This window comes from Artemia franciscana, chromosome 9, assembly GCF_032884065.1.
Source record: "Artemia franciscana chromosome 9, ASM3288406v1, whole genome shotgun sequence".
Taxonomy (NCBI): Eukaryota; Metazoa; Arthropoda; class Branchiopoda; order Anostraca; family Artemiidae; genus Artemia; species Artemia franciscana.
Window position 1 is genome coordinate 925,733 of NC_088871.1, and position 14,346 is coordinate 940,078.

Here is a 14,346-nt window from a genome sequence, read left to right on the forward strand (position 1 = left end):
GAATCGGTGGCTTATACCAAATGAAAAATGCCCAATAGAGTCATTTCAGATGACTCCTGGCATTGCAATTACAATTGCAGCCAGCGTGGCACAATGTACGCGGCCGATGACATCGTCTTGCACCCTCATCATTCTTTATGAATTTTATGTATTTTCTTGTTTGAAATCATGCATCAAACCCATCGGTTTGTTTGACAACACAAGCGATCCTAAACGCGATACAACAATGTCCATTCGCGCCACTGTACGATACTATGACTGGCCCTCTTCCACCCCTCGTCATGCCTAAGACATTTTCCAGACATTTTCTTGCTAAAAATCATACTTCAAACCATAGGGTCATGTTTTCGCAAGCCACCCTCAACGTTATACACGATGTCAATTCCCACAACCGTACCATAAAATGAATGGTCCTCTGGCACAAGATGGCACCCCTCATCATTCCTAAGATATATTTTAGGTATTTTCATAATAATGTGATGCCAGATTCCGCTTCCGCCCCCTACAGCATTTCTAGTTCCGCTCCAAGCTCCATCAGTTCCAGTCCCAGCTCAAGTTCCACCGATTCTCGTCTGTCAATTCTTGTTCCAACACTTCTGTCCCCGATTCCAGGGTTCCAATTCCTCCGGTTCCATTCAGAGGTCATTCCCTAAATCTTACAAGTAATGATCAAAATCTAGAATGGTTTTTGTAAAATCGTGTCCATTGCTATCAAAATATTATGAGGCATTTGAAAATCTTGTGTGGTATTATCAAGATCTTGCCTGACATTATCAAACATCTTGCACTACGTTATCAAAATCACACCTGATATAGCGAGAATCATCTATTGCATTATCAAAAACTGAAATGGTAATATTTAAATCATGCAAGGAATTAACAAAATCATCCGTGGTATTATCAAAATCTTATCTAGCATTAACAAAATATTTTCTGTTGCTATCAAAATGTGTCCAATATTGTCAAAACCTAAAATGGTTTCATCAAAACCATGTCTGCTATTACCAAAATTTGATACAGTAGTATGAAACCGTGTCGGCTATAGTCCAGATTATCAAAATCTTGCCAAATATTTGTAAATTCTTGTATGATATTAACAAAATCTTGTGTGACATTATGAAACATCTCGCACTACATTATCAAAATCTCGACTGATCTAATGAGAATCATTTATGCCAATAACAAAACCACAAGCGATACTATCATGCAAGTTATTAGCTATGTCTCACATAGTATTATCATAATCTCACACGTTATATATGAAATATCTTTAGCAACAATCAAAACGTGACTGCTATCACCAAAATCTAATATGATGCTATCAAAATCTTATTACCTATTCAGGAATCTTCAGAAAAGTGCTATTAAAATTGTGTTTGCCCCTATCAAGATTATCAACATCTTGTCAAATAATATAAAAACCTTACATATTATCGAAATCTTGCATGATGTTACCGAATTTTGTTTAATATCACAAAACATCGTCTCGCATTATCAATGTCTTGTGAGATATTATAAGAATCCTTTCGGGCATTATCTAAACGTTGCAAGTTATTATAAAAATCTAGAATGGTTCCAGCAAAATCTTCTCTGGAACAATTATTTATTATCAAGCATTACCAAAATCTTGTGTGGTATTATCAAAATCTTGGTTGATATTATCAAACATCTTGCACTGCACTATCATAATTCAACCTGACATAACAAGAATAATTGCATAATCAAACCTGAGATTGCATAATGAAAACCGTGCAAATTATTAACAAAATCTTGCAAGGTATGATATACCTTGCAATATTTTATTAATAACCTGCATGATTTTGATAGTACCATGTATTGTTTTGATATTGTCATAAAGAATTCTCAGTAAATCACTCGAGACTTTGATAATGTAGTGTCAGTTGTTTCATAATATCAGGCAAAGTTTTGATAGTATGATACAAAAGTTCGGTAATACTTGGCAAGATTTTGATAATCTTGATAACGACAGACACGATGTGATTGCACGACGTAAATTTGGTAATAGTGGACACGATTTAGATAACAAAATGTCCGATTTGACGATATCGGACAAGTTTTGATATTACCAGAAAATTATTTTTGTTAAAATCAGGCGAAATTTTCATAATAGCGTGCATGATTTTGTTAATAACTTGCAAAATCTCAAGAATACTATTTTAAGTTTCGATAATATCATAGAGGATTCTCATTATACCATCTTAGATTTTGATAATATAGCGAAAAATATTTGCTAATTTCAAGTATGATGTTTATAGTATCACACAAGTTATTGGTAATGCTTGATAATATTTTGATAGTACCAGAAACGATTTTGCTAGCATCATCCTAGATTATGATATTAACTTAGACGATATAGGGAACACCGGAAAAGGATTTTGATAATATCTCACAAGGCTTTGAAAGTTCAACACAAGATTTTGTAATATTTAAACGTGATTTAGTAATATCCTTCAATACTTTGATAATATCATGTAAGGTTTTGATAAGATTTGGAAAGATTTTGATAATCTTGATAGTATCATGCAAGATTTTGGTAATATTTTGATAGTCTTGATAGTGACAGACACGATTAGATCACACTATGTTAAATTCGGTAATAGCAAACACAATTTAGATAACATCACCAGATTTGACGATATCAGAGGCGTTTTGATATTACCAGAACAGTACTTTTGTTAATATCAGGTAAAATTTTCATAATACCATACAAGATTTTGTTAATAACTTCCGTGATTTTGTTAACACCACTGCAGGTTTTGATAATGCAATAGATGATTCTCGTTTACCATGTGGGATTTTGATAATGTAGCACAACATATTTGATAATTTCAGCCATGATTTCGATAATATCACACAAGATTTTGGTAATACTTAATAATACTTTGATAGTACCAGGCACGGTTTTTCTTGCATCATTCTTGATTTTGATAATAATTGGCAAAATTTACGTAATACCTGAAAGGATTGTCATAATATCTCACAAGGCTTTGAAAATACAAGACAGAATTTCGTAATATTTAAATATGATTTTGTAATATCATGCAAGACTTTGATATTATCATGTAAGGTCTTGAAAATATTTGACAATATTTTGATATTCTTGATAATAGCAGACATAATTTTGATAGCACTATGTTAAATTTTGTTTATAGGTAGCAAGATTTTGATAGCAACCATGTCGGATCTTGGTAATAGCAGACACGTTTTGATTATAGCTAAAAATGTTTTGTTAATATCACTTACGATTTTGATAATATCATGCAAGATTTTGTTAATAGCTTGCAATATTTTGACAATATTACACTAGGTTTTGATAATACAAAGGGAATTCTCATTATATCTATCGTGATTTTGATGATTAGTGCAAGATGTTTGAAAATATCAGACAGAATAATTGTATCATTTTGGTAATACTTGGCAAAATTTTGACAATTTTGATAATAGGAGATACGATTTTATTGTAGTACGTTAAATTTGGTAATAACAGATAGAATTTGATGACACCATTTTCGATTTTGGCAGTTTCAGACAAGGTTTGATAGTGCTAAAAAAATTTAATTAATGCCTGGTAAGATTTTGATAATATCGTGACAGATTTTGTTAATAATTTTTATGATTTTGATAATGCCACTTCAGGTATTGATAATGCACTTATTCTTGTACGATGTAGTGCAAGATGTTTGATAATATCAGCCAATATTTTCATAATACAACACAAGATTTTGGTAATCCATGATTATATTTTGATTGTAACAGTTTCAGTTTCAGTTCAGTCCATTCGGGTTTATTAAAAAAAAATTATAACAGTCATAACATACTTAATCTCTCATCTGTATGCAAAAATTTCATGCTGAGTCCCATATCACCTCAAAAATAAATACGCACTATGGCTCTCCCTCCACTTCTCGATACAACCATGGCCCCTACCAAAAAAATATCCTTACAAGTCCCCACCTCTTCATCCAGGAGCAAACCACTCCAACCCCCACAAAAAAACTCAATAATAGCTAAAATCACTTTTCTAATTAGATTCTTTATTCAAATTAAACTAATTCAAAACAAGATGATTTTTTATTCTCTTTTTGAAAGAAATAAGGGAGCTCCTATCTCTCAGTTCAAGCGGTAGGGTATTGTAAGCCTTAGCACAGACGATGTCAGGCGAAAAATCCGACCTCACTGTTGGCGTATTTCGAATATGGATCTGTGCAGATAGTCTTGTAATTGGAAGACGCTGTTCGGATACCAAACTGAATAGATTCCTAAAAGACGGTGGAAGCAAGCCGGAGAGGAATCTGAAAGCAAAAACCAAGCAGGAAAGCTCAAACAGCGATTTCAGCGAGAGATAATCTTCTGTGTGTTTGATGATGTTCAAGGCATTTTTGTGGATGGAATCCAGTTTTTTCAGATGGGATTTGAATGTTGATTGCCATACCATTGCGCAATATTGTAAGTGGGGTCTAATGAGTGCATTGTAGAGAAGGGTAAGGGTTTTACGTGGGAATGTTTGCTTCAGTTTCTTCATGATACCCAGATTCCTTGAAAGCTTTAATTCTACAGCATGGATGTGAGGAAGGAAAGAAAGGTTTTCATCTACTATTACTCCTAAATATTTTGCACATCTATTTACTGGTCGTTGAACCTTTCCACGAGACGTCACAATTCCTGTTATTTCTGGGTGAAGGGTTCCTACCCTTGAAAATAGTAGGATTCAAGATTTTTCTACATTGATGACAAGTTTGTTGGCATCCATCCACAGATGGGTCTCTTCTATGATGTTTTCAAGCTTCCGCTGGAGTGAAGGCATATCAAGTCCGCAGCAGGTAATTGTAGTGTCGTCAGCGAATGCTATAAGTTCATCTTGCTCGTTAGTAATGTCCTCAGATGTTTGAGCAAAGCATAGGTTACAGCATTTTTGGTCGTCATGATTCGGATTAAGGATACGAGTTAGGTCATTTACATGGATTAAAAACAAAAGAGGACCGAGGATTGATCCTTGGGGCACACCAAATTTCACAGTAGTGTCGTTTCTTGGGTCGTCACCAATGTAGATGCACCTATTTTGAAGGTAAGATTCAAACCATTGAAGGGCTATCCCTCTCACTCCAATATGTTGTAGCTTTCCCAGTAAGATTGTATGATCCATACTGTCAAATGCTTTCTTGCTGTCAATCAATATAGCAGCTGGCAGAAGACCTGAGTCAAGTGCTCTGTTGATGAATAAGCTTAAGGATGCCAGAGCATCTTCTGTTGAATGACCAGGTCTGAAGCCAAACTGACGACTATTAAAAAATCTTTTTTTTTCAAGAAACTGGTAAAGTAGTCTTTGTAAGGGTTTTTCAAAAACTTTTGAAAAAACAGATAATATGGATATGGGTCGGAAGTTTGATGGATCGTCATGAGGGCCACCTTTATGCAGAGGGATTATTCTTGCTTTTTTTAATATCGAAGGAAAAACACCACTTCTTATAGACAGGTTTATCAAATAAGTTAATGGCTCTAGGATAGAAGGGAGGACTGCTTTCAGGGCTTTCGTGTGTATCCCGTCAAATCCAGACGCTGATGTGCCTATCAAGGTCTTCACAATTAGCTCTACTTCAGTCGATGTCACAGGAATTATTGCCATTGATTTAGTGCATGCTGAGCCAAGGTAATGCTTGTAGGGTTTGTGGGGACTTTTCGCAGAATTAGATGTAATTCCTCCTATCCTTGCAAAAAATGTACTGAGTTCTTTTGCAACCTGAGTGGGTTCCGTAACAGCCTCCCCGGTTGACAAAAAGTCTGGAAGGCAATTCTGCTTTCTTATCATTTGGTCGCAAAACCGAATTAATGACCTTCCAGACTTTTTGTCCATCCTTCCCACTTTCAGATATTTTATTATTCACATAAATTCTTTTTGCTTTCCTCAGAACTGAATGAAGGCATTTCTTATACGTCTCATATCTCTCTAGGTTTTCTCGGTTTGAGTATACCTGTAAATCTTACAGGTTGTAAGATTTAGGATTCTCATAATATCTCACATATTCGCGTTGTAATAGGCTTTCATCTTCTCACTCTACTGGCTAGTTTGTTGTCTTTTCATTGATTTTTATTTCTCTTTGTTTTTATTTTTGTGAATTGATCTGCTGTATCATGTTGATGGTGGCTTGCAAAAACATGAGCCAATGGGTATAAAGCGTGATTTTTATCAAGAAAATACTTGAAAAATACCTTTAAAATGATGAGGGGTGCCAGAGGGTGTCATTGGGCTGGTAAATTGTGCCACGCTGGCCTTAATTGCCAGGAATCATTAGAAGAAACGCTATTGGAGATTTTTCATTATGTTTAAACGACCGATTCTTTCGGATATTTTTGTAGAAAACTACCCAAAAAATGTCTTTGGAACGATGAAGAGTACCAGAGGGAGCCGTGTGCCACCCATAGTTTGTAAGGGTGACGTGAATCGCCTTTAATAACACTTTCTACGGCTTAAAGTTAAGGTGGGTGGTGTTGAAGTATTTTATCAGCGACTAATATCGAACACCCAGTCAAAAAACGAGGCATTTGCATTAGACCTCCCAGATATATCACTGAATATGGCTTAAATTTATCTCTAATAACAAACCTCCCCCTCTAGAAATGCTTGCCAGGGTGGGCTAGTCACATATTGCCATAGTGGCGTGAATCTACATAGTCTTGGCTTAAAGAACTGTGGAATTTTCACTAAAAATTCTAAAAAAGAAATGAAAAATGGATCTCTTTTTTCTTCGTTTACGTGTTTTATTTTCAAAAATGTGATTTTACTAGTATACAGATTTAAATTAATGGAATTTGACAGCCAGGTGCACCTAATAGAACAATGGAAACAAGGCATTTCCATTAAAATCTCACAGAAATATCTCTGAATATGGGTCAAATTTACCTTTAATAACAATCCTGACCCTCTGGAATTACTTGCTAGGGTGGGTCAGCCATATATTGTCACGGTGACGTGAGTATGCGTAGTCTTGGCTCAAAGAAACGTGGTATTTTCATTAAAACATCTCGGAAATAACCGAATGCAAAAATGTGTCTGTTTCTTCATTTTGGTGTTTAATTTTTTAAAATTAGCTTTTTCTAGTATCAAGATACAAATCAATGGAATGTGACATGCCTGTGCGTCTAATACAGCAATAGAAACAGGCATTTTCATCAAGAGCTCCGAGTAACAACCCTCCCCTTCTGGAATTGCTTGCTAGGTTGGGCCAGCCAAATACTGTCAAGGTGACGTGAATATACTTAGTCAAAGAATATACATGGCTCAAAGAAACGTGGTATTTTCATTAAACCTCTCAGAAAAAAACCGAATGGTAAATGTGTGTCTTTTTTCTTCGTTTGCGTGTTTCATTTTTCTTTCATTGCGTGTTTCAATAGAGCAATCAAAAATATACATAATATGGCTCAAACTTACCTCTAATAACAACCCTCCCCCTATAGAATTCTTTACTAGGATGGGCCAGCTACATATTGTCACAAAGTTGTGAATATGCATAGTCTTGGCTCAAAGAAGCGTGGCATTTTCATTAAAACCTCTCAGAAATAACCGAATGTCTTCGTTAGCATGTTTCATTTTTTTTAATGTGATTTTGCTAGCGTCGAGATTTAAATTCATGGAAAGTAGCAGGCAGGTGCTTCTAATATATCAAAAATCAATAGTATTGAGATGCTTACGCGCTCTCATCTGGAAAGGGTTGGTAACAGGCGATTCATTTAATCATTCTAGAAAGCTTGGCAGTGAATTCTCCGTGCGTAGGCTATCACGTAGAAAGTACTCGTTGAATAGAAATATTAGAAAGGCTTTCTTAGGACAGCTGTCTAGCGTTCCATTCCATTGAGGGGAAATCTCTTTCGAAACTAATGCAGACAAAAATCTTCTGATTACAAAGTTTCCCTGAAAAGAAAACGCCTTGAAAAAAATGAAATCGTGAAGAAAAAAATTCATCAAGTAATTATGTAATATCCCCAATGTACATCGTCATTACGAGACATCCCACGTGTGGGCCCTCCTCTGTTTCAAGCGGAGATTCCCCACAGATTCTGAAGAAACAAGTCACATGTGAATGCGTCATCCTTAACACTAATAAACATTTCCTATTACGTAAGAACTAAAGAAATCATGAAGAAAAACGTTTTGAAGAAATGTGTCTTTAAGAAGTCTTGAAGAAAAATGTCTCAAAAAGTCATGACAGGTCTTGAAAAAACGTCTTGACAGTGAAATTGGATGTTAGGGGCCCCGGTGGAATTGGGTGCTAGGGGCCCCAGTGAAATTGGATGCTAGGAGCCCAATGGAATTGGATGCAAAGAGTCCGATGGAATTGGATGCTAGGGGTCCGTTAAAATTGGTTGCTAGGGTCCCGTTGAAATTAGTTGCTAGGGCCTTGTTGGAATTGCTTACTAGGGCCTCCGCTGGAATTGATTGCTAGGGGCCCCGTTGGAATTGACTGCTAGGGACCCTTCCTGCAGTGAAAGAGGTTGCTAGGGAACGATTGAATTGGCTGCTAGGGGCCTGGTGGAATTTCTGGCTGGGGCCCGGCATCTTGAAGGTTCCTCACTAGTGGGCCCTGAAGGTTTTTCCTGGTCCTCCTAAGGCTTTTAAACATATAGATCAAAACAAAACATGATTTGGTAGGCCCGTAAAGGTTTTTTCCTGGCCCTCAAGGGATTTTAAAAGAATCAAATAAAAAACACTTTCTGTAATGTTACAAGCAAAAGTAAAGAGACCCTATTACGTAACAACCAAAGAAAGCATTTGAATAAGTAAACAAACCCTATTACGTAACAACCAAAGCAAACCAACCCTATTATGTAACGAGCAAAGAACTGAAGTAAACATTCCCTATTACGTAACAAGCACCACTATCTTTTAGAAAACAAACCCTATTGCATAACAACCATAGAAAACGTGAAGTACACAATCCCCTATTACGTTACAAGCAAACGTAAAAAAATTTTATTATGTAACAACCAAAGAAATCTTTAACCAAACAAAACCGATTACGTAACAACCTCCTGTATCGTTTAGAAACATTTCCTACTACATGATAGACATCTGCATCTTTTAGAATATATTGTCTATAACGTACCATGCACCTGCATCTTGAAGATGTGTCTTGAGGGTAATCGCTTTTAAACTTCTTTGTCATCTTAAACCATTAAAGGAAGAAAAGAGTAGTGGCTATGGGTGTTGTTAAATCCAAAAAAGCCCTCACTACTGATAGCCTCCTACATATATAATGTGTTTACAAGTTTAAAATGAGCCTTGATGGCCAATGAGCTTATTGCCACCCCCTAAACCAGCCTCATTATATTTAATGATACATAAAATGGCCACTGACTTACAGTGGGTGACGAAGTTGCCATGCTCCAGATAATCAGATTGGCGTCAACGGCCATAACAGCTTCTGAGCCATTGGTTGGATGCCACTCAAGGGATCTCACATTTTTTCCAATTTTGTGAGTATCAAACAAAGAAACAGTTTCGACACATCCTGAGTTCTCTGCTATTGGAATGCTAGGAAATTCTGAGTTGGGAATTCTAAAAACTCCAGCCTTTAGTGAATTTGACGAGTCTGAAAAATCAAAGATTAGATATATTATAGGCTAATAATATAGTGGGATTGAAATAATGAAACAAAGACATAATCTGCAGCCTAGCGTCGAGTTTCAACACTAAATTGGTATAGTGGCAGATAAAAATATAAAATAAGTCAAAATAGTGGTGTTTTGTAAACCTTTTCCTTTTTTCCATCAAAAACAAGGTTTTGCTAATATTTACAGCCTTACCAATCTTCCATTAGTAACCAATTAATTTTGTATTTGATAATCTTGATATTAGCCATCTTGCATTGCAACTAGGGGTTTCATGTCATGGTTGCCGAACGCTGGCTTCATATATCAACCATCGAATTGAATTCCCTAAGACAAACAAAAAAAAACGATTCCAAAGAAATAAATTCAGTTTCCGGTCACACTTTCCTTAAAAAATTGGCAATTCTTAAGCTTTTTTATTTAAACATTTCTCATACATAATACAGCTTTATCGGCAAAATGTCATCATAAAGTCCACTATTGTAATCATGAAAAGCTCAAAGTTTCAATACAACCCAAAACGTTTTTGGGTCCTTCTTTACCTTAAAAGAAAGTCTTTATATTAACTGTATAACTTTATATTCGGATAATTCTCATAGAAAAGTCCTTTCATTCAGCAAAATATCTTTGTGTGACAACAATGGCAACATAAATTGGCATACAAATGTAGGAAACTGATAAGTGTAGATACAAAGATTACTTTTTTTTAAGAGAGAGAGACACTTTTTATTATACATATATCATAAATATACAAAAGAACCACATCAGCCACTTTAGAAAGTCAAAGACTTGTTAGCAGTGGCTGATAAACATTAATGAGCAGCAATACCGACAACATTAACAAAATGACACAAAATAAAACAAAAAGTGGGAACAAGAAAACAACAGGAAAACAAAGAATAAGAAGAGAGCGAAAAAAAAAATCATACTTAAAAAACAACTCAATAAGCCATCCTGCGCCAAATCCATAAGATAGGATTGGCTGAATGCGTGCATCTTATCTCTAAGCACAGAGCACAAATGTCTTCTAAAAAAACGACTTAGAGAGTTAATTTGAATTAGTTAAATTATATATAGCTTTAAAACCAGTTCTTATCAGAACTGGCAGTTTATGCAACTTTTTTATATCCAAAAACCACCCTTAATGTTAATGAAGCAAAGGAGAAACAGTACCCAATAAATACATTACGAATTTATAAAATTAAAGTTCCTGATATCACGGAATTGCCATAAGTATTTGTGTTAATATTTGGTTTAATTAAGAAAAAAATATCGAACAGCTTTCATACTTGTCCTTCAAAATGAAATTGGCCTAGAATCTGTCGAATATGAATTTCTTTCTTTATTTTCAGGACCCTTGGTTTAGTTTGTTGAAATGTATTGAATTCAGATGCTTTCTCAAAATCAAAATTCATGAAAAACTATTTTCAACCTTCTAAACTAAACTATTATTTAGAAGCAAGCGTTAGAAGAAAATGACAGTTTATTGCAGCACGATCATTTTTTAACTTAAAGTGGACAAATTAAAACATTTCCGCCAAAATAAGTTTTATATAGAATCTGCTAGAAAGATGATTATAACTCTGCACGTTTAGCAGCTGTGTGCAGTACAGACTAAAAACGGATGAACAGAGAGTTGCTATCGGGGCTAGTTGGAAGGTATATTGCTTCCTATCTTCACTTCTATTTACTATAATCATATTATTGGTTTTGAGTTCCAGCAACTTCTGTGAAGGAGCGCAATTGAACCCTGAGAGATGGTCTTGTGACAGCAATTTGCTATTGATATAATCCACTGCTTAAATTAGAAAAGATAAACTACAGAACAGTGAAGAAATTGTTGAAAACGTCTCTGCAGCCGACTTACAGATTAATACAAGAAAGACGATGTTGATGTCGAATGGTCTCCTGTCTACAATTGCAGATGTTCTTAAATTGAGGGGATTCGGATTTTGATGAAACAGAGCCGGAATTAGGTTTTTATCGGGGGGAGGGGGTAGACTTTCCTGTCCCCTGTTGCACTATCAATACTGCAAACATACAGATTTTTGCCCATAAATACCACAATTTTAGCTTGTGTTGCCGCTCCTCGGATTCGATACCCGTGACTCTTGCTCCCTTATCCCCTCCCCTAGATATGGCCCTGTGAAAAAGTTGGTGAATTTAAAAACCTGGGCAATACATTAACACGAAATCAGAGCCATGACAGAGACGCATTGCTTATGAAAATACAAGAATTTCTTAATAAAAGTTTGGACACACACTAATATTTCCTCAAGCTGTGCATGTTCAACAATCTCTGTGCCTGTGCGTCATCTCTATGCTGACATATAGATCCTGTTCTACGAGTTTGTCTAAAGCCATTGAGAGAAGGTTCATTGGCTTTGAAAAGTATTGGCTTCAAGGAGTAGTTGCAAATATTTGGGTTGACGAGATAAGTAATACTCCAATCAGGGCATTCACCAAGCAGCCAAAAATAAAATAAAATCTGGCTTAGAAGATGATTATACTGGGTCACATGATTCATATGGGACAAGCGCGGGTCCCCTGATGATGTTTGGTGTTGTCCTCCACTGGTACTAGGGAAGAGTGGTAGGCAACAGAAGGCACTTGACCGTTCCCTTGAAAATACAGCTATAGTCCAGCAGTCATCTCTAAATGAATTACGATTTTGGCCAAGTACTGTTCGATGAGGACATGTACTGTTGCTGCTTTATGCTGCTCCAGGTGTGGAAAAAAATAAGTCTAAGCAAGTAACGAACATATGTTCTCCATCCCAAATATGCCTTAAGATATGCTGAAAACTGAGACAAAAATGACAAAAGCAGGTGCTTTTGCATAAATAATATACATTTGGTGACTTATCTTCTTACTTAACTAACTTAACATGAAATTTTGCAGTAATTTCATCTTAGTAACCTGGTATGGTCTAAACTTGACTTTCCAAACCATCACCTTTAAGAGAGTTCCATTCCGTCATATGTTTTGGAGAAGAAGACAATGGAATAAAACTAGCAGTGAAAACATAAAATTCTGCCAAATTACTATTTTTTTGGAAATTAAAAATTTTTATTACGAAATTACTATTTAGTACTTGTATATTCTACTTTTACTTATATACCTATGTATATAAATTATACTTATATACTTGTACAGATGAATATATATATATATATATATATATATATATATATATATATATATATATATATATATATATTACTATTTTTTACTTAAAATAAATTATAACTAGCAAAAATTACTATTTTTTACTACTATTCATCACTAAATAGTCAAAAAATTGACTATTTTTGGGAAGTAATTGCTATTTTCCCAAAAAGCTGATGGCATTCTGAACAAGAAAGTATTTCAGCAGGATTTGTAAAAATAAATGCTAGTTTATCTCGGTTTAACAAGAATTAATCAACACTTCAAAAGTAGCACTGGCTGCTCCATTCAAGACCACAACCAATAAAAATCTAAGTAACTAATTTATACAGCTAATAGCATGACAGAGCATTAATTAAATACAAATTGGACTAATCAAGGATCAAACAAGTGCTTGTACTTCTTCTTTAAGAGCCCTTCTAGTCACTTTTACTACCACCACCACCCCTATTCTTCCACTGCTCTTCCTAATGTATGCACACTTAAAAGGTATAAAACAAGACATGCCAAAGTAGACTAATGCCTAGAGACCACGGCTGAGTCTTGGATGGTTTCTATTGTCAGAGCGTTTAGAAAAATAACAAAAGATGCTGGTGATATCAAATATCTAGAAATTGGTTTGTTTCCAGTTAAATAAATTTCCCCAAAGGCACGAGAAAGATTTCCACAGCTTCAGACTGTATTTGAAATAGACCAGCTGGACTTTACCAGAAATCTTTTGTATAGTTCTACCCAAAGTGCCAGCCAATCATATTGGGAATTGTTGTCAGATACTCCAAGAAAATGTTCACCCAAGATACTTCAAATAGCGAGAAATAGAACATGCTTTTTATTAGTACACTAAGAATGCTACTCCTACAAACTAACTGTACCAACAAGCCGCTTAAGGCCAAAACAGCTGTGCACGCTTCTCCTTCACCCCAACCAATTCAAAGCTTAACTCTACCCCTCTCAAGAAGTTCCAATTGCCTTCATATTCCTTTTTTATGACCTCTTGCCAGACCATTCCTGACGACCTACTTTTCGTTTGGCTCCAGGTGGATACTTAACTTCCTGTGCACTTTCCAGACATACGAAAATAAAATACCCAGGATGGTGGAAACAGTCAAAATAGAATTTATTTTTCAAAAATACACCAAAAATAGTCTATTTTTAGCAATTATAATATAAATTTAAAAACTATTACCTTCAACTGAATTAAATATTACAGCAAGTAATTCCTGGTCAAAGTGAGGTGATTTCAAACCCCAAACTTCCCCGTTTTTAAACGAATATACTTTTTTCCCAACAGTGTTGGAGTCTTCATCATAATCTAGTACATAAATATGGTTCAATGCCTTCAAAGATAGTGTACCAACAAAAAACTGAACTTTTTCAGTATCATTGGCCTGAGATGTGATTGCTCTTGCCTGGAATAAAACAGAAATTACTCAAAAATTTAAGCACTTACAATCCAATTATTGGCAGGCATAATGTTTTAAAGCAAGCATAATTATTTCTAAGCAACTATAATTTGATTATCATTATTTTTGATATGTATAAACTTCTTTTTTT

The 14,346-nt window shown here is 35.2% G+C and overlaps 2 protein-coding genes across 2 annotated transcripts in view; both read right to left on the minus strand.

Annotated features, from left to right (window-relative positions):
- The window catches only part of LOC136030854 (EARP-interacting protein homolog), a 171,302-nt gene that overhangs the window by 70,842 nt on the left and 86,114 nt on the right, over positions 1 to 14,346 (minus strand). The gene's annotated exons all lie outside the window — the stretch shown is intronic.
- The window catches only part of LOC136030848 (EARP-interacting protein homolog), a 34,815-nt gene that overhangs the window by 19,138 nt on the left and 1,331 nt on the right, over positions 1 to 14,346 (minus strand). Inside the window, exons 2-3 of the mRNA XM_065709893.1 lie at positions 13,979 to 14,201; positions 9,376 to 9,605 (exon numbers count right to left, since the gene is read on the minus strand). Of these exons, the coding sequence (XP_065565965.1) occupies positions 9,376 to 9,605; positions 13,979 to 14,201 (453 nt within the window). The remainder of the gene's footprint in view (positions 1 to 9,375; positions 9,606 to 13,978; positions 14,202 to 14,346) is intronic.